The sequence below is a fragment of the Macaca thibetana genome, chromosome 12 (assembly GCF_024542745.1).
Source record: "Macaca thibetana thibetana isolate TM-01 chromosome 12, ASM2454274v1, whole genome shotgun sequence".
Taxonomy (NCBI): Eukaryota; Metazoa; Chordata; class Mammalia; order Primates; family Cercopithecidae; genus Macaca; species Macaca thibetana.
In genome coordinates this window covers 32,514,600-32,535,056 of record NC_065589.1, presented here as the reverse complement: position 1 = coordinate 32,535,056, position 20,457 = coordinate 32,514,600, and the positions used below count along the sequence as shown (strand labels likewise).

General features: G+C 37.7%; 1 protein-coding gene across 3 annotated transcripts in view; it reads right to left on the bottom strand.

The window, feature by feature from the left end:
- Nucleotides 1-20,457, bottom strand: part of ACADL (acyl-CoA dehydrogenase long chain) — a 51,178-nt gene that overhangs the window by 20,277 nt on the left and 10,444 nt on the right. For all 3 annotated transcript variants that reach the window (XM_050751411.1, XM_050751412.1, XM_050751413.1), the window contains exons 5-8: nucleotides 14,629-14,695; nucleotides 10,081-10,245; nucleotides 9,023-9,124; nucleotides 7,467-7,580 (exon numbers count right to left, since the gene is read on the bottom strand). In XM_050751411.1, coding sequence (XP_050607368.1) covers nucleotides 7,467-7,580; nucleotides 9,023-9,124; nucleotides 10,081-10,245; nucleotides 14,629-14,695 — 448 coding nt within the window. The remainder of the gene's footprint in view (nucleotides 1-7,466; nucleotides 7,581-9,022; nucleotides 9,125-10,080; nucleotides 10,246-14,628; nucleotides 14,696-20,457) is intronic.

Genomic DNA, 20,457 nt, shown 5'->3' with positions numbered 1-20,457 from the left:
TATATGTTCATAAACACATCAAAATATTTATAAGGTATTATTTAATATTGCACGGTATTTAATCTAGATCTGTAGAAAGCAATATAATAAAATCAGAGCACTAAAGAGATCAAAGTCCAGTACCTTCATCCTCTTTCATCCCTTCACATGATCCCTCTTGATATGGTTTGGCTGTGTCCCCACCCAAATCTCATCTTGAATTTTAGCTCCCATAATTCCCACATGTTGTAGGAGGGACCTGGTGGGAGATAATTGAATCATGGGGGCGGGTTTGTCCCATGCTGTTTTTGTGATAGTAAGTCTCATGAGATCTGATGGTTTTATAAAGAGCAGTTCCCCTGCACACACTCTTTTGCCTGCCATCATGTAAGATGTGCTGTTGTTCTTCCTTCACCTTCCACCATGATTATGAGGCCTCCCCAACTATGTGGAACTGTGAGTCTTTTAAACACCCTCCTTTTTTAAAAAAAATAAATTACCCAGTCTCAGGTATTTCTTCATAGCAGTATGAAAATGGATAAATACACCTCCCATACCTCCCAATAGCTTGTTTAGCAGTCTCTAGCTTAGACTGAATGGTCTGGGATTATCAATGTTAATACAGCTATGTACCTACCTCCTCCTGCTGGCCATGGACAACCCATTAGCATTTTTGGAAAGCATTCTATTTAGACCATTGTCAATTGCTCCTGACTGTCCTTGCTTCAATCAAGTTTTATTTCATTCCTGACTCTAGGATCTCACACTGAACTTGGAGTTTATATCTGTTCTCTCTGGCACTGACTCTTGAGCTTCCCTCAGGAAATTGGCTTGAACTTGAAATACTGGGTTCCCACTTTGGGTAGCCTCCAAAAGTATACCCCATTCTAGTTTATTTCTTAGGTCCCAGGCCCCGATATGGTCAGCTGGCCCTATCTTCTTTGTGAAAATACAGATAGAAACAGAGTTCTGATCATTCTGCTGTGAAATGAGTAAGAACTTCACTGTGGCTTATAGAAAGCATACACATGGAAAGTTACCGGCAAAGGTGGTGCAGTGAAACTCAAACTAGAAGTTAAACACACAGTGTCAAGTCCAAAGCCACAGCTGTGTTCTCAAAGGAGGGTGGTGGGCCAGATTCTCAGAAGATGCAGGGTCTGCTTTTAATGCTGGCTACAGCAGTTCTAAAATTATAAAACTGATTTTTTCAGTGTCATTGTTGGTTGGGACAGTTTTGATACTTAACCATTTCTGGAAAAGAGTAGAATGGGAGTGTAAAAAGACCCAGGACCAACCAAGACCAGGGTGTATCAGGTGGAGTAGAAGCTGTGAGGGGCAGATTCCTTACAGGTATATCAACATAACTACTGTGCTGATGAAAACTCCAACTGACTGTCTTTCCCTTGGTTTTATTTTACCCTGTTCTAGAAACAGAGAATGTAACTGGCATTGAATGATTCCAAAACTAAGCAGTGAGAAGACTGGCACCCCACTCCTTCCATCTCTGTATTCTGGCCTCTAATTCTGAACATGCTGGGCCACATGAAAACTTTCTTCCCCTCTTGTTGTTTCCCTTACTTTTTCTATCTCCACTTCTATTCATTATATATTTAATTAGGTCAAATATCTACCCTTTAATCAGCACAAAGTTTCCCACTGCCAGCCCATACACTCCAGTTTACTCATAGACAATCTAAAGATGGAACAAAAAAAAAAAAAAAAGAAAAAAAAAAATAGGGAAATAAACTATATATCAAAAACAGATGAGTATTCCATGAAAATCCCTGAAGATGGTTTCTAAGTCTACTCCTAGTTTAGTTCAATGACACTATGTATGACACTCTATTTGGAAAATAAGGGTGGATCCAACAAATCTTAAGATTTTTTTTTTGCCTACGTGATGCCACATTTGGGAATTTATGCACTGTCTTTACAATATGAAAGAGTAAAGATATCTAAGCCTGATTCTCTCATACAAGAGTTGTTCCTTTGTAAATGTAAATGCTGGAAACTTCTAGAAGCTGAAGTAAAACTTCAAACCAGAATAGAATGATTTAGAATTCTTGCATCAGTGCATTCAGTGAAGTTCAGAGGTCTGAGAATAATGTCTCCAAGAGTATATAATTTACTCTGTGGGGATAAAAACTTGAAATATGTATTCTTGCCATTGGGTTGAGCATTACTAAACAGATTTGGTCTTTGTTTTTCACTGCAGACACTGCATTATGCTTTCTGAAATCATCCTCTAATCAAAGGCACTAAAAATTGGACCACACATTATTAGCTAAGTACTCTTTGTGAATGATCGACAAGCTCATAGCAGTATTTTTAAGTCATTTATATTTGTTAATAAATAATACTGCAGTTAGCATTAAAAAATTATTATGAAGTTACTGAGTGGGCTGGATAGAGTCTTTTTCAGAGTTCTGAATGACAGAATTCTTAGAATCATAGAATTACAGAACTGGAAAACACCTTGGAATGGTTATCTAGCCCAGTACTCCCTTAAACAGCAGCAGCAGTTGCTCTAATATATTATGGTTAAAATATAAAATAAAACACACTAGGTTTGCTATTTGATAGTTAATTAATCCCATGCTCAAGGTCTTAAGAACTGGATATTCCCATTTTAGAGACATGTGAAGGAGAAGTATTATTATTTTTTTCCTCTCTATTCCTTTGCCTAATTCTTTATGCCCTTAGAATTAAGAACACATACCACATAGGAAATGACTAACCAAGAGCTCTCATTAGATTAGAAAAAACATTCCATTTTCACTTCATTGTCCACTGAGTGAAGGAAATAGGAATAGAAAAAAGGCTCATCTGCTTTGCACTTCTGGGCAGTAATAACAGTATATAAGTGAAGCGTGTAGGTTCTGGAATTAGAATATATGTGTAATTTGGGGCAAGTTACTTAACCTCTCTATACCTCAATTTCCTTAAATGTAAAATAAAAATAATTAAAGTACTTATTATATAGATTTGTGAAGAAAAAGAATGAGGCAATTCACTTAGCAGTGTCTAGCAGATAGGGAGCAGTCAAGCCATAATATCCATTATTACTATTTAACATCTGGATTTTACTATTTTATTGTCTATTCCATGAAAAATCATAAGATTGACATAAACTATGGAGAGTATAGATTTTAAAAAGCCCAAAAATTATTGCTACATCCATATGGTAGGTTTCTATTCTAAAAAGAAAATAAGTTTTGTGACATGCATTTCAACTGGTCAGAAAGCCCCAAAACGTTCAAAATTCAAGGATAACAAAGAGAATGGAAACTGAATAGTTATATAGTTATAAAATGACATGTCGCCAAGTATATTGTAACATTTAAAGCTCTTCTATTTCAATTGAATAACTAGAACCATAGTGTAACCAGCTCTCGAATACAAGGTATAGCTATGTACAGTATTGGTTATTCATCGTCTCTGAATATATTCCTAGCTTGAAATATGAAAATATTATTCAAATATATTTATTTAGATAAAATAGGAAGATCAGAAGACATATCTCAGAAATCTCAGAATTCTCTTTGGAATTCCTCTTACTTGGAAAACAATACTACTAGCTATCAATGTGACCTGTGGAAGTAGAATGCTACTGCCACCTACTGAAAGTTTAGGGAACTAACTTTGAAAGAAGGCAACAATAAAATGACACTTCTTTAAAAAGGAATGATTAAAATTATTTATTTTTTGCTATTAAAATACAATAAATGTATATTTTAAAAGAATCTTTTTCCTCTATAACAAACAATATGGACAACTTTTCTATTTTCTTCATGGTTAAATGTCAAATTACATGCTTTCTGAGTCATTCAGGCAATCTGGGTAATATTATAGTCATCCTTGTCATGTAGTATGAAGCCAAAATAAGGTTAAAGGTATATTTTTGTTTTTGTATTTGTTTTCGTGGGTAGCAGGGAGACAGGGTCTTGCTATGTTACTCAGGCTAGAGTACAATGGTGCAATCTCAGCTCACTGCAACCTCTGACTCCAGGGCTCAAGCGATCCTCCCACCTTAGCCTCCTGAGTAGCTGGGACTACAGGCACACGCCACCACACCTGGTTAATTTTTGTATCTTTTGTAGAGATGAGGTTTTGCCATGTTGCCTAGGCTGGTCTCAAAATCCTGGGTTCAAGCAATCTGCCTGCCTAGGCCTCCCAACATGCTGGCCTTGGTATAAGTGTTTTAGTAAACATTTGATGTTTAAGTGGTGGTGGTTGGATATCAGAAGCAAATGATACTCATTCCACCTTGGGGACAGTTGAGAAAATCAGAGTGATATCAAGTGGTAACACTTCCTTCATATTGCCAGGAGTGTAGTATGTGTTTTGAGAGTCACATCCATCAAATTACAGTTGAACACATTACCTTAGGAGGCAATCAATATATATTTGTTCAGTGAGGCAAAAAGGAATAAATGATATATGTCAGTGTTTCCCAATGGGAAATTATTGATATTTTGAGTGACGCAATTAGTTGTAATCCAAATGTGCATTATAGGACATTGAACAACACTGTCCTCCAGGGCACTATACAAGTTATACCCCCAGCCAACTGTGCACACCCACCCCTACCCCATTCCTGACACTTCTAAACACCTGGAGGAAAGGGCATGCACTGAGAACCACTGATACGTGTAAATCAGTGATGCATAAAGGAAAGGGAATATAAAGTATAACATCCTTGCTCTTAAGGAAATCACAATTTAGGCAAGTTAAGTCATATTGTTTTGTTAAATGTTTTCTTGATTGAGTGTGTACCTCATTTTTATAGATTCAGAACAACTGTTTTAGGTTTGTTATGTCAATAAGAAAAGTTAGGATGTAAATACTTTTTTTCAGGATGAAAAAAGTTAATTTGATGACAATACAGGTAGCAAATAGTTCCCAAAATGACACAGAGAGGGTCTAGATCAAGAACAAGAGGAAGTAGATGATAAAAAGTTCTCCCATATTGAAACAAAATGGAGCAAGGCATTATGTAAGAAATAAAATAAGGGTAACAGCTAATTTTTAATGAGGGCTTACTTTGCCAAGCAATATTCCAAACGCTTTATGTATATTACCCTATCTAACTGATAGAGACAGGTGACAGCCCAGGGTCTCTGGCAAAACCCTGCCTTCAAGCCTAAACAGCCTAAAGGCTGAAATCCCCGACTGCTGGTCCCAGATGAAGGCTGCCCTTTCCCAACTGATCCTTTCTGAATAAAGCCTGTGCACCGGGAGGATGGGGTGGAGCCTCGGGAAGTTCACACCGCTTGCAGAGGAGAGGAGCCTCGCCTCTCTTGTCCCTGTGTGCTGACCTAGGATTCAATCTGTAAGGTGGGAGACCTGCTAGCAAGACTTTGTCTCGCTTTGCTGAGAGTTCCTTTTTCATTTTCATTTAATAAATCCTGCCCTAGTCAACCTACAATGTGTCTGCGTGCCTAAATTATCCCGGTCATGTGACAAGAACTCAGTTTTTTCTACAACATAATCCTCACAACAACGCTATGAGGCAATCTCTGATATTCACAAATAGGGAAATATTTTATAAATATTTACAAACGTTATAAATTTTAAAGATTTATAGTCATAAGGTTTCACAATTTTGCAAATCAAACACATATTATAAATTTACAAATAGGAAACTATTTTTGAGAGAGAGAACATGCCTAGACTACAGAGATTCAAGTAGCTGGGTTAGGACATAAACCACACTTGAACATAATTTCTAGAATGCTGGTCCTGAAAAGCCACCAAGTTGTTTCATTTCTACCTTTTCCTTCACAAAGCCTTTCAGCCAGTCATTCTACTGAAAAATTTTTAAGTCAAATCCTAACTCCAGGTTTTTTGCTGGTGAAATGTTTCACCAATTTGATGACCGCATGAAGGCATTATAAACTATTCCTTCATTTAAAAAGAAACTATAGGGTCTAAAATTTAATTAGCATATTTAGTGACTGTGGCCACCATATACTGAGTTCTTTTGCAAAAACCCTCAAGTTCCTGGGGAAACTTAACCCTAGGTAAACACAATCATCTGTCTTTTCTCTATGTTTGTACCTGGGAAGCTAAACTTTTATCATAAAGCTGATTGATACACAAAAAGCAGAAAGTTCAATTTCTCATTCTGAAGAAGGTATTTCATACCTCCCTCACCCTTCTCCAACACCTCCATGCCTCCTTCACTCACCTGTCTTTCAAGGACTAACTTTCCCTATTGTTATTTATTTATTTATTTGTTTGTTTGTTTATTTTTGAGATGGAGTCTTGCTCTGTAGCCCAGGCTGGATGGAGTGCAGTGGTGCGATCTCGGCTCACTGCAACCTCCACCTCCCGGGTTCAAGTGATTCTCCTGCCTCAGCCTCCCAAGTAGCTGGGATTAGAGGCGTGCACCACCATGTCTGGCTAATTTTTGTAGTTTTAGCAGAGACAGGGTTTCACCATGTTGGCCAGGCTGGTCTCAAACTCCTGACCTCAAGTGATCCTGCCTGCCTCAGCTTCCCAAAGTGCTGAGATTACAGGTGTGAGTCACTGTGCCTGGCCACGTTATTTAAAGAAAGAGAAGTCTTCTATAAATAACTTTTGCAGTTTTCTACCAACAGAGTGATGTATCTGTCTGAACTCATAGATGTCCTTTGCTCCTTTCTTCCTGTGCAAATGAAGGAATCCCTCTCCTGTTGATGGGAAGGCCTATCTTTCCATGTGTCCGCATCCACAAACTCACCCTTTCTCCAAGACCTTATGCAGTTGATTATTTCCTTCCTATCTACAACCTTTCCCCGTTTATTAAATCCTTTCTTTATATGTAGGTATTAACTATGCACCCACATCCCCATCCTAAAAATAACGACAAAAAATTAATAACTCCCAAATATCTCCCTTGACTCTCAAATCTCCTTCCCCTCCCCTCTTCCCGCACCACCCTTTCACTCAACTACCATTCACAGCCAAACTCAAGAAAGAGCTGCTTACCATCAGTATTGTTTCACTTCCTCATTTCTGTCTACTCACTTGGGTCTGTCACCCTCCACGTCCATTAATGGCTCTTACTAAATAATCTCCATATCATTGTATTCAATGAGCACTCTTTGCTCTTCATCTTATTTTTCCCCTAAGCAGCATTTGATCCCACTCCCTACTCCATGAAATGTTCTTTCCTTCCAGCTTCTGTGACAAAGTTCTCCTAATTTGCTTTCTTCTTTCTAACTGTTCATTCATTATCAGTCATCTTACAGGCTGCTCCTAATCAGACAATATGAATTCCACATATGAATTCTACCTTTAAATCTTGTAGTCTTCCTCAAGGACTGTGTCCTAAGACCACTTCCTGTCTTACTCTCTACTATCTCTCCCTTAGTGATCTCATCCACTTCCATGGTTTCTAATATCACCTTACATGAAAATAACCCCAAACTTCTGTTTACCCCAGGCCATTTCAGATGAGTAAGTTGATATCATCTAATACTAAACCACAGTGACAAGCTTACCTGTAGGTGGGCAACTGTTTTGCCAAAAGCTTTTCTTTGTTTAACATAGTTCCTGGTTTCTTCAAACATGAACTCACTAGCTGAAACTGCCATATCAGCAATTAACAGCCTTTCCTATAACACAAAAATTAGGTCTTAAACATTACTGTAATTATGCAAGTGATTTTCACACAATTTCAATTACGATAAATCCTATAAATTAACTTTATAATAAACTCATAAAGATTAATTTATGTCTTAACTCTTTATAAGAAAACAGATTTATGAGATTCTTTTGACATACCTCTTGTCACTTTCTAAAGCAAATCCTTTATTTTTATGAATGACTGCTTTTTTTTTTTTAAATCTTTTTAATTTTTTAAGGGACGAAGTCTCACTCTGTTACTAAAAATGGAGTACAGTTGCACAATCACAGTTCACTACATCCTGTAATTCCTGGGCTCAAGTGATCCTCCCATCTCAGCCTCCCAAGTAGCTGGGATAACAGGCGCATAACACCATGCCCACGAATGACTGTCTTCATTATATATATGCAATTTATTTAATTTTTTCTTCTCTTTACTCACATATGAGTTAAAAACAATCCCTAGTTGCTTATTTCAAGTTATTAATCTCTGCACACTGTATGACTCAATATATCTGTGGAAATAAACATCTTACAGCACATAAGTTAAATTCTACCTATTAATGTAAAAGTAGTCTTAGTTTAAATCCATCATGCTGGTGATTTTCATGGTAGTCACTAGGCAGGAGTACCCCCTTACACTGGCATCTGAGGCTCAATAATCACTTGTCAACCATACTTTAAAACCATAGCTGTTTAGGGACTGTGACCCTATGTGGCTAAAACTTTTCAGTCTGAATTTTACACTTTTCCCTTTGATTCACAGTTGTTATTTAAAAACTGGCAAACTATCAAATGTTTTACATGACATTTCCTTACAAAGAGCTAAGTTTTTGAATTGTAGTTAAGAAGCTAAAATCATTCTAAGAAGGAATCACAGAACTGAAATATCTGTTTTTCCTACTCACTTTTTTTTTTTTGAGATGGAGTCTCGCTCTGTCGTCCAGGCTGGAGTGCAGTGGCGGGATCTCAGCTCATTGCAAGCTCCGCCTCCTGGGTTCACGCCATTCTCCTGCCTCAGCCTCCCGAGTAGCTGGGACTACAGGTGCCCGCCACCACGCCCAGCCAATTTTTTTGTGTTTTTAGTAGAGACGGGGTTTCACTGTGTTAGCCAGGATGGTCTCGATCTCCTGACCTTGTGATCTGCCTACCTTGGCCTCCCAAAGTGCTGGGATTACAAGCATGAGTCACCGCACCCAGCTTTTCCTACTCACTTTATAACCTTTGATTGGATATTACTGAGTTCAGTTATTTACTTACCTACCCTATAAAACTCATACTTTTATTACAACTTTAATACTCAAATGATTAGCTATTTCACAAGTTTTGCATGTATAAATCTGCATGCATAATATAGAAATAGCATGTTTCTATATTATTCTATTCCAATTCATTATTTAGTCAAAAGATGGAATCTTTAAACACTTCTGACCTGTGGAAGCTCTTTCATGATGTAATAGAAGCCTTTATTCTCTTCTCCAAGTAGGGCACTAGCTGGCAACCGTACATCTTCAAAGAATAGTTCTGCAGTATCCTAAAAGACCATACAAAAAATGTAGAGCGTGATCTCATTTAAATCTTCCAATAACCCAGTGAATATTGGAGTGAATATTATTTTTTCCAAAAAAACAAAAAACAAATTGGAAGCCAAGTTGGAGTGGTTAATGAACATAACTAGTAAGTGATAAACCAGGGATTTGAACTCACAGCCATCTGATTCCAAAACTTGTGGCTTTCCTACTGCAACACACTATCATTCCTGCTCTAATATTGTCCAGTTCTCAAGGTACTTGGAACTAAGGATTTCTAATACATATTAAGCAAAAAATATGTTTTTGGTAATGTATAGAAAGAACATTTTCTGTTTTTTTGTTTGTTTTATTTTTAATTTTTTTTTGAGAGGGAGCCTTACTCTGTCGCCCAGGCTGAAGTGCAGTGGCGTGATCTCGGCTCACTGCAACCTCCACCTCCTGGGTTCAAGTGATTCTCCTGCCTCAGCCTCCAGAGTAGCTGGGACTACAGGCGCCTGCCACCACACCCGGCTAATTTTTTTATTATTAGTAGAGACAGGGTTTCACCATGTTGTCCAGGCTGGTCTCGAACTCCTGACCTCAGGTGATCCACCGGCCTCAGCCTCCCAAAGTGCTCAGATTACAGGTGTGAGCCACCGTGCCTGGCCACACTTTCTATTTTTACTTCATATTTTTCTTTAATACATTTTACAAATAGATGGCTTGTTACCATGCAGTTAATTCTGCCATTTATAAAAGCAGATATTCAAAATACCTTGATTCATTTCTATTGCTGACCATCAGAAAGAGATAGAGAGGTATAAATGGGAATAAATCTCATTACCACATCAGAAAAGCGTATTTTAGGAATTCAGCATAGGAAATAAAATTGTGCCACATGTAATCCTCTTTATAAGTCTCCTATCTGATTAATAGTAAACTCAATTAGTATCTGAATATGATTTACATTATCACTCACCTGTGCTTTTAATCCCATTTTATGTAGCTTTCGTCCCTTGATAAATCCTTTCATTCCATTTTCCACCAGAAAAAGGCTAATACCACGGGCAGGGGAGGGAGCTTCATGATTTGTGACCGCAACTACAATCACAACATCACTTAACCACCCATTACTGATGAACACCTGTAAAACCCCAAGTACACTAGTAATGCACCATGATAATTCAAGTCTATGTGCAAGTTATTATTGGGAGAAAGCACATTCCAGAAAACTAAAACAGACAAGGCATGCTCGATATCTCTCTCGGTACCCTACCCAAATACCTGCAGAGTTGATTATTCACACATGATGTTATCAAGGATCGGGGAAAAATTACTTAATGCTTCAAAGAATGAAACCTATAGATTTTCTTTTCACTATTAATATTATACACAATAACAATAAGCAGAGATTATTATGTTCTTTAAAAATGAAACCAAATTGTCTATTATGATGATAAATTGTATTTTAGAAGGAAGACACTGGTAAGAAAAGAAAATCTGGCGGGACTTGCTGGCTCACACCTGGAAGCCCAGCACTTTGGGAGGCTGAGGCAAGAGGATCATTTGTGCTCAGGAGTTATGACCAGCCTTGCCAAAATAGCAGAGACAAAAAAATTAAAAATTAGCTGATATGGTAGTGTGCACCTATATATAGTTCAAGCTACTTAGGAAGCTGAGGCAGGAGGATCGCTTGAGCCTAGGAGTTTGAGGTTGCAGTGAGTTATGATTGTACCACTGCACGCCAAACTGGGTGACAGAGTGAGATCCTGTCTCTAGAAAAAAAAAGAAAAGAAAAGAAAAATAAAAAGAAAGAAAATCTGCTGTAAATGGCGCTATATTATTTATTCTCAGATGTATCAGTTTTTGAAAAGGACTATTTTTGATTTTTGTAATTGATATCCTGCTTCCTTTAAAATGGCCTAAATAGGAAACTATGATTAAGGAGGGAAAAATGACAAGCAAATGAGAGGGATTATCAGATGATATTGATTCAGAAAACAAAATATACTCCAAGCAAATATTAATAATTATCTTCTCATTCTGCCTCTTTCCTGGTTCATCTCAATCATTTTCATGGCTTGAGTCACCCTCTACATGCTGATGACTCCAAATATTTATCTATGCCATGTTTCCTTTCTTTTTTTTTTAGAGACAGGGTCTTTCTCACCCAGGCTGGCGTGCAGTGGTGTGATCATAGCTCATTGCAGCCTCGAACTCCTGGTAAGCCACATTTCTTGATAGGACCTGGACCTGAATATGTACTTGCTTCTGAACAGTTCCACTTGATGACTCATGGGTGGGACATACTCCTTCCCACCCCTACTCCTATCTAATCCGGATTATCAACCTATTTCCCTATCTCAATGAATGCTTCAATAGATTACACTGTCATCCTGCTTCTTATTCAGTTCAGCATCTAGTTTTTTCTAACCCATCTTAATACTTTTGGAATTTATTCACTTCCTTTCAATTCTATTGTAATTACCTTATTTCCAGCCCTCATCATTTCTTAAGTTCCTACAACTGATCTCTCTACAGCTGTATCATTCATCATGCTGTCAGAGATAATTTTCTAAATGCAATCTGATCATATTGCCTTCACACTTAAACATTTTTGAATAGCTCCTAATAGGCTTCAGGGTAAATTCAAAACCCTTAGCAGGAAATAGAAAACTTACCACAAACTGGCACTAGCTTACCTCTCCTTACCTGCCTTATTGCTTGTCCCACTCTCCCCAATTTCCTGTTCTCCAGTCAGCTACTAAATTATTTGCTGTCCATCACATTGCGAGATCTTCCTGACCTTTGAGTCTTTGAAAATCTTGTTTCTGCTACTTGGGAAAGGCGCTTTCCCAACTCTGCTACAATGACTTGTACTCATCCTGGACGGTTTAGACATCAGACTGGCCAAAAGGTCTCAAATTCTCCAGGCTGGGTTAAGCATTCCTACAACACCTCAAATTTACCAAAATGATCTGTTTTTAATCTCTCTCCCTTTGAAATAGTAGGGGTATAAAATGATGTTGGTTACTCCCATCACCTAAAATGCACAGCACTGAAACATACAAATAATGAAAAATGGGCAAATAACGTTAGTGTTGTCTACACAACAGCAAATGAAGATAGTGGTGGCAGTATGGTTATAGGTGACACAATAATAAAAGATCATCAACATGCCTCCTTACTAGGAGCTCCTAGCCATTTCCTATTCATATATCTATCTTAAGTGCTTAGAATTCTTTTTGGCACAGATGAGGCCAAAGGATGTTTTAAAAATATATTTTGAAAAAGATGTTCCTCAAAAAAATTTCTATACATCTTGGCAAAAATATTTTTTCAACAGTATTGCTCCATTACACCACTCCCTTGCTCAAAAATCTTAAAAGTCTACCAAGTTCCTACCTTTCTGTGTAGTTCCTAATATCTGTGTAGCTGCCACAGTTGAAATGCTATGAGTGCTTTTTGTTTGTTTTGCATCACACAGCATCCAGGAATTAGTATCTACAATATGCTCTAAAGTGGTCTCATACACGTTTTAACTACAGATAATAAATAAACAATGGAATGGAAAGGAAGGGAGGAGCAATTCATTGGGCAAAAACTATTCATTTTAATACGCTGAGCTCAATTTGGTAAATCAAGTGGAGTTCTCCAGAAGGTCTTATTGGAAGTAATTACAGCAAAGGATCAATAAAATCTGAACCATTTCTACAACAGTGTGACCTAATGTGAATTTTAACACCATGGTGGATCCCCCTTTCTAACAGAGTTATATGAGAATTTTCCTTGCCAGTGGATTTTCTCAGTTTGTTTCCTAACTATGACACTCAAAAGTTTGAATAGGGCTGAAATTACCTCTAATGAGGGTCAACATTTTGGGGTGGTGGGAGGATATTAAATGCTTATAAAATAACAGAAACTCATTGCAGATATTATATAGAGAATGTAAAATTCTAAAGAAAAGAGAAAATATAATCCTCCATAAGTATATAATACAACTATCATTCATAATTTCCTTTCTCATCTTTTTAATTTTAATATAGTAAAAATGTTTCTGTACTTGCATTCTATCTCCTGTTTTTTCACTTAATGTATAATTATTTCCTGTACTGTTAAAAACTTTGTGGTGCTAATGTTAATGGCTGCACATTCGTTCAGATGCACTGTATTTGCTTACCCATTCCTTTACTTTTACTTGCTTTCAATTTTTTGTTATTTCTAATAGAGTTTTTGAAACAGAGTCAATGGTACTTTTCCTGTGTGGTTCCCACAAAACACTATGGCTGAGCAGATGAGGCCTGCTTAGAGAGCTAGAGGTATAAGAGAATGTGGTTCCCCTTTCACTTCGAACCAAATATCCCACTCTCTTTCAAAACAAGCCTTCTGTATGCGAGGAGTTAACTGATTATATATTGGAGCTATCATCTGTTTAATTATAATCCTTAGGATAAATTATTTAGACAAATATTTATTAAAGTATATTTGAAGAACACCAATGATTCAGTTTTGTAAATACAGAGCTATTAGCCCAAACAAACATATAAAAACTAATTCTTCAACAGACCTTGGCACATATTTTCAGAAAGACTGTTTTATAACCATAAATAAAATGATCATCTTTCCTTCACGTAACACTCAGTCAACAACAAATATTTACTGAGTATATACCAGATACTATTTTAGGTGGGTAATATCACTTGCCCTCGGTGATACCAAATGCATTTGCCCTCATTGATATCAGAGATCCTGAGCCCATCTGTAACCTTAATTGGAAGCACTCTCCAATTCTATCAGTGAGTTGTTTGATTTAGTAGAACTGAATGGTTCTCAAATTCTATCACTGTATCACTGATATCTTTTTCTCCTAGGATCTTTTTTTTTCTTTGAGGAGGGTCTTACTCTATGTCAACCTCCTTGGCTCAAGTGATTCTCCCTCTTCAGCCTCCTGAGTGAGTAACTGGGACCAAAGGGCACACCACCATGCCCAGCTAATTTTTTTAATTTTTACTTTTGTAGAGACAGGGTCTCACTTTGCTGCCTAGGCTGGTCTCAAACTTCTGGGCTCAAGCATTCTCTTGCTTCAGCCTCCCAAAGTGCTGGGATTACAGGTGTGAGCCACTGTGCCTGTCCTTCTCCTAGAATCTTTTGAAATTCTTCTTGATCTACATGAGAAAGCTTTTTCCCCAATCTTTTATCAACATAAAGTTTAAGTATTATTAATATTTGTCCCACATTTGAGCAATGTGAGTCTCACCTTGTCTTTTTCTGGTTTGATAAGGGCTGTTTGGAAGCTAAAACAACCTTTGCCATATTAGTGAGGGGGCATGCAAAATGAAACATAGAAGAAGCTACCACAGATCTTAAGTAATATTTGTTGTAAATTTGCTGTCTCCAAAACAGCTTAGGTAAATTCAATTCCTGCATGAGTCCCTAGATTTAACAGAATTAATGAGTTGTCTCTGAGACATTGTTACCCATGGCATGACTCTGAAAAGAAAGGCTATAGAAGTCCCTCTCTACACACCTTGCTTCCATTGAGAATCCAGTCACTTCCATCCTTTTTAGCATTTGTTTTTATTCCTTGTAAGTCACTGTAATCGAAAGAAAGGATAAACAATTCATCAAATGATAAAAATTGAATTATGTAAATTATATAAGTATGTATGTAAATTAGATTATTCAAACTGGCTACACCATTATAAAATTGCTGAATATTAAGAATGTTCACACAATTGCACTGAAAAACCATGCTGATCTATTATATTCTAAAGCACTTACACAAATGAATATATGATTAAGATTTATTATATAAACTAGCCAGATTTTATACAGTAGTATAACGAAACCCAACTAACATTCAAGACCCCAATGGGACTCACATAACATTTCGAACCTCACTGTATCCCTGAGATTACGTGTCACCATGTACTTTGCTGCCTTTAAACACCTTGGTTTCTTCCCCTATCTCTATTGATCTAAAATTTAGCTATTAGGCAGGGCGTGGTAGCTCATGCTTATAATCCCAGCACCTTGGGAGACTGAGGGGGGAGGACTGCTTGAGCCCAGGAGTTTGAGACCAGCCTGGGAAACAAAGCTAGACTCTATCTCTATAAAAAGTTAAAAAATTAGTTGGGTGTGGTGGCACATGCCTGTGGTCTCAGCTACTTGGGAGGCTGAAGTGAGAGGATCACTTGGGCCTGGGAAGTTGAAGCTGCAGTGAGGCATGATCATGCCACTGCACTCTAGTCTGGGTAACACAGTGAGAATTTATCTTAAAAAAAAAAAGAGCATGTCTCAAATGCCATTTTTTTTTCTAACAAACCTGCTCTAAGCATAGAACAGATTATTTTTCTAAATATAAAAGAAGCAAATATTACTAAAGAAAATATTAAGAATATAGAGAGCATACCAAAGGAGAAAAATAATTTTAAAAATAATTTTATCTCCTGGAATGAACATTTTAAAGGTATATCTTTCCAATATTTTCCTATGGATATAACTATACATATATATGCATTTTTATAATTTTTATAAAACTGGAACCATATAATATTTTATATATAACATATAATATAATAACAGATTTTGATCTGTTAACAATATCTAATGACTTCTTATTAGCTGAACAGAACATCATCATGGATTTACCATAATTTAAAAAAAAATCCCCTATTGTTAAAACACTTAGGTCCCAAAATCTAAATATCCTACAATGAACAGCACAGTATATAAATAGTCCATATTACTTGTGTAATTTTTCCTATTCTTCTTTATGTGGGTGATATGGTTTGGCTTTGTGTCCCCACCCAAATCTCATGTTCAACTATGATCTTCAGTGTTGGAGGAGGGGGCCTGGTGGGGTGATTGGATCATAGGGATGGACTTTCCCCTTGCTGTTCTTGTGTTAGTGAGTTACTTATCATGAGATCTGGTTGTTTAAAAGTGTGTAGCATATCCCTCTTCTATTCCTCCTTCTCTGGCCATGTAGGACATGTCTGCTTCCCCTATGCCTTCGGCCATGATTGTAAGTTTCCTGAGGCCTCCCCAGCTATGCTTCCTATATAGCCAGTGGAACTGTGAGCCACTTAAACCTCTTTTCTTTATAAATTACCCAGTTTCAGGTTTTTTTTTTTTTTATAGCAACGCAAAAACAGAGTAACACAGTGGTGTTTATATTTTATGTCCCTCGGCATTTTTTTTTTTTTTTTTTTTTTTTTGAGACCGAGGTTCCCTCTTGTTGCCCAGGCTGGAGTGCAATGGCACAATCTCGGCTCACTGCAACCTCTGCCTCCCTGGTTCAAGTGATTCTCCTGCCTCAGCCACCTCAGTATCTGGGATTACAGGCGTAGGCCACCATGCCAGGCTAATTTTTTGTGTTATTAGTAGAGACGTGGTTTCACCATGTTGGCCAGGCTGGTCTTGAACTCCTGACCTCAGGTGATCAGCACACCTTGGCCTCCCAAAGTGTTGGGATTACAGTCGTGAGCCACCGCACCCAGCTGCATTTTTTTTTAATCACTCTCTGTATTAGGCTGAATAATGATCCCAAAGATATCAGGTCCTATACCCTAGAGGCTGTGCTACCTTACATGGAAAAACAGTCTTGCAGATGTGATTAATTTAAGGATGTTCTGATAGAGAGATTATCACGAATGATCTGGATGAGCGCTAAATGCAATCAGAAATGTCCTTATAAGAGAGCGGTAAAGAGAGATTTCATAGACAGAAGAGAAGACAATGTGACCACAAAGGCAAAGACTGCAGTGATGAGGCAACAAGGCAAGGAATGCCAAACAGACATTAAGAGACAGAAGAGGAAAGGAGTGGATCCTCCCCTATAACCTCTGGAGGAAGTGTGGCCCTGCTGATACCCTGATTTGGGCCCCGCGATACTGATTCTGGACGTCTAGCCTTCAGAACTGTAAGAGAATAAATTTCTATTGTCTGAAGCCACCAAGTCTGTGATAATTTGTCACAGATGCCATCAGGCAACAAATATACTCTCTTAGAGCATTTACTTTCAATTGCAATTATAATAAAAAGCAATTATCTTTCCCACATACTGCACTTATCTGACTCAAGTTTTTTGAAAACACGTGGTGTATCAAGATCATATTTATATGCTCTGTGCCTAGCATGCTGCTTTGTACATAACAGGTACTCAATAAACATTTGTTAAATTATATTATTAAAATGCCAAGTATACAGAAAAGACTTAATAGAGCAGGCCTGAGAGTGCTATCCTTAGAAAGGCCTGTTGCAACATTGTCTGTGGCTAGCATCTGGGAATCCGGATTTCAGGAGAGTTCTCACCGTTCCCAGTACCCATAAAAGTGGCTTACTGTATAAACTGTTTGTGCAAACAATGAGGCTTATGCTGAATACCTGCTTTCCTTCTGGGGATCTGAACTTTTGGTACATGCCAGGAAGAGGGTGCCTATACGACCAACCTCCAAGAAAATCCTTGGGCACCAAGTCTCTAATGAGCTACACCTTGGCACACAACATTTCACACGTCACAACTTGCTGAAGCAATTATGTCCTGTATGACCTCATTAGGAGAGAACTCCTAGAAGCTGCTATTGGCTTTCTAGAGACTTTGCCCATGAGACTTTCTCTTGGCTGATTTTGCTTTGTATCCTTTACTATAATAAATTGTAGCCATGGGTACAATATATGCTGAGTCTTGTAAGTCCTCTTAGCAAATCATTTGAACCTGGGGGTAGTCTTGGGGACCCCCCAACACACGAATTCAAGGCTTATCCATTACACATCTAATCACTTCAAATATCACAGTAAGTTTCAGAAAGAGACTGTATAATACAGAGCCACCTATCTGAAACATAGGTTAAATGGCACAGGTATGTGAACCGATCTGTAGTCTGATTATCATCAAAAGGGTGGATGCAGATTGTGAACACAAAAGTTGAATGCTATTGTATTCTTTTTTGTTGTTGTTGTTTTCGAGATGGAGTTTCACTTTGTCACTGAGGTTGAAGTGCAGTGGCACGATCTCGGCTCACTGCAACCTCCACCTCCCAGGTTCAAGCAATTCTCCTGCCTCAGCCTCCCAAGTAGCTGGATTACAGGTGTGCACTACCCACACCCAGCCAATTTTTGTATTTTTAGTAGAGACGGAGTTTTGCTATGTTGGCCAGGGTGGTCTTGAACTCCTGACCTCAGGTGATCCACCACCTTGGCCTCCCAAAGTGCTGGGATTACAGGCATGAGCCACTGTGCCTGGCCTGAATACTATTGTATTCTAACATTGTATTTTTCATCATAAGTATGTATAAAGTATCACTAACTAATGTCTGCACATAGTTTATTAAAACAATTCTTCTAAGGCTGGGCGTGGTGGCTCACATCTGTATTCCCAGTGCTTTGGGAGGCTGAGGCGGATGGATCACCGGAGGTCAGGAGTTCAAGACCAGCCTGGCCAACCTGATGAATCCCTGTCTCTACTAAAAATACAAAAATTAGCTGGATGTGGTGGCAGGTGTTCGTAATCCCAGCTACTTCGGGGACTGAGGCAGGAGAACAGCTTGAGCGTGGGAGGTGGAGGTTGCAGTGAGCCGAGATCGCACCATGGCACTTTAGCCTGGGTGACAACAGCAAGACTCTATCTCAAAAAAAAAAAAAAAATCTTCCTATACAGGGATACATCAAAGGAAATAAAGGTAATGGCATAGCTCAGTTTGTAAATTTTTCCTAAGTTTTTGAATGTTATATATGAAATATTAAAAATGAAAAAGTATACTACTTAGTAAAGCCAACAGTTTAGACCCTCACAATAATCTTCTTAAGTATCATTATCTCAATTTCACCGATAGAGACATTGAAGCTCAGAGATTTTTACCCAAGATCACACAGCTGGTGTCAGAACACTCTGGCTCCAATGCTGTCAACAATTTGTTCTATGAACTTGGTCAAAATCATTTATTATTTTCTGTTTTCTTCTTATATAGAAATCATATCTTTATATTCCATATATCTCATTATAATAGCCATATAATAAAATTAACATGAGGCCAGGTGCAGTGGCTGACACCTATAATCTTAGCACTTGGAGCGGCTGAGGCAGAAGGATTGCTTGAGTCCAGGAGTTTGAGACCAGCCTGGGCAACATAGCGAGACCCTCATCTCCATTTCTTTAAAAAATAATAAAATAAAATCAATATGAAAGCATTTATAAAATGCTAAAGTAATACAACATACAAAGATACGTAATTATATATAATGAAGCGTTCATCCATGGAAGGGGAAAGGGCCAGTGAAACTCTGGATGCTTTTCAGCAATTGCAACCTTTTTTTCTGTGGAGGCCAAATCAAACCAAAAATACAGACAGTGCTCAATTCATCTCCGAGGGCAGTCAAAATGAACCACATTCCATCTTCTATCTTCTTTTCTTCCCACGTGTTTTTCCCTATTTCATGCCAATTTCACACCATAATTCCATAATTCCTCAACACTCTAGTACTCTTCTTCATCTGTGGCTTTTCTCTGTTCTTATATTCTCTTACCCACATGGACTCTTTGCTCATCTCTCTAAATACCTGACTTATTTACTATCCTCTCATGACTTTCAATGACTTTCCAAACAAAAAAAGAAAGAAAGAAAGAAATCTGCTTATTTTCTCCATCTTCATTCTTAGATTTCCTTCTTAATTATATACACTTAACCACAGATAAGGCCAAAGACTTTAAACCAAAATCAAAAATCACATGAACCTTTGTTTGCATGTATAAATTAGAGACAAATCAAGATCTCATTTATTCTATAGCCTCTTTGTGAGTGCTAACATGCAATGAGCTGGAAGTGGAACATGCTAACCACAGAGCTAATACAACTCAATCTGAATATTGGCAGTCAGCCAGGTAGTTATTTTAGAGAATGAAATTAAAAGCAAATTTTAAGGAAGAAGGTTAAATTTCTACTTGTTTAGATCACACTTTTAGGCAACAGAAGTGAACAGAAGCCTTTAATCTTTGAAAAAATTAAGTGTTAGTATTGACCTAAAATTAGGGGTTTATATCTTAAAAAGATAAATATAATGTAAACATATTGCAAGTCATGCTATAGAATATTAAGAGATTTAAAAATAAATAACACTGTTAGAAAAGAAAATTTTACAATAAAAAAGGAGGGCCTGACCTCTGCAAAAACAATTCCTGGATTTTCACTTGCCACTTCTTTGGCATCTTTAAGTTCTTCCTTTGCACTGTTCGCTTTGTGTTGACCCACAAGTTGCTACTGTCTTTAACATACATCATTTCCCCTACCAGTTTGCCTCAAACCACTGCCCTCTCTTTCCATTTGTTTACCACTCAGCTCTGAGAAAGATGACTCTG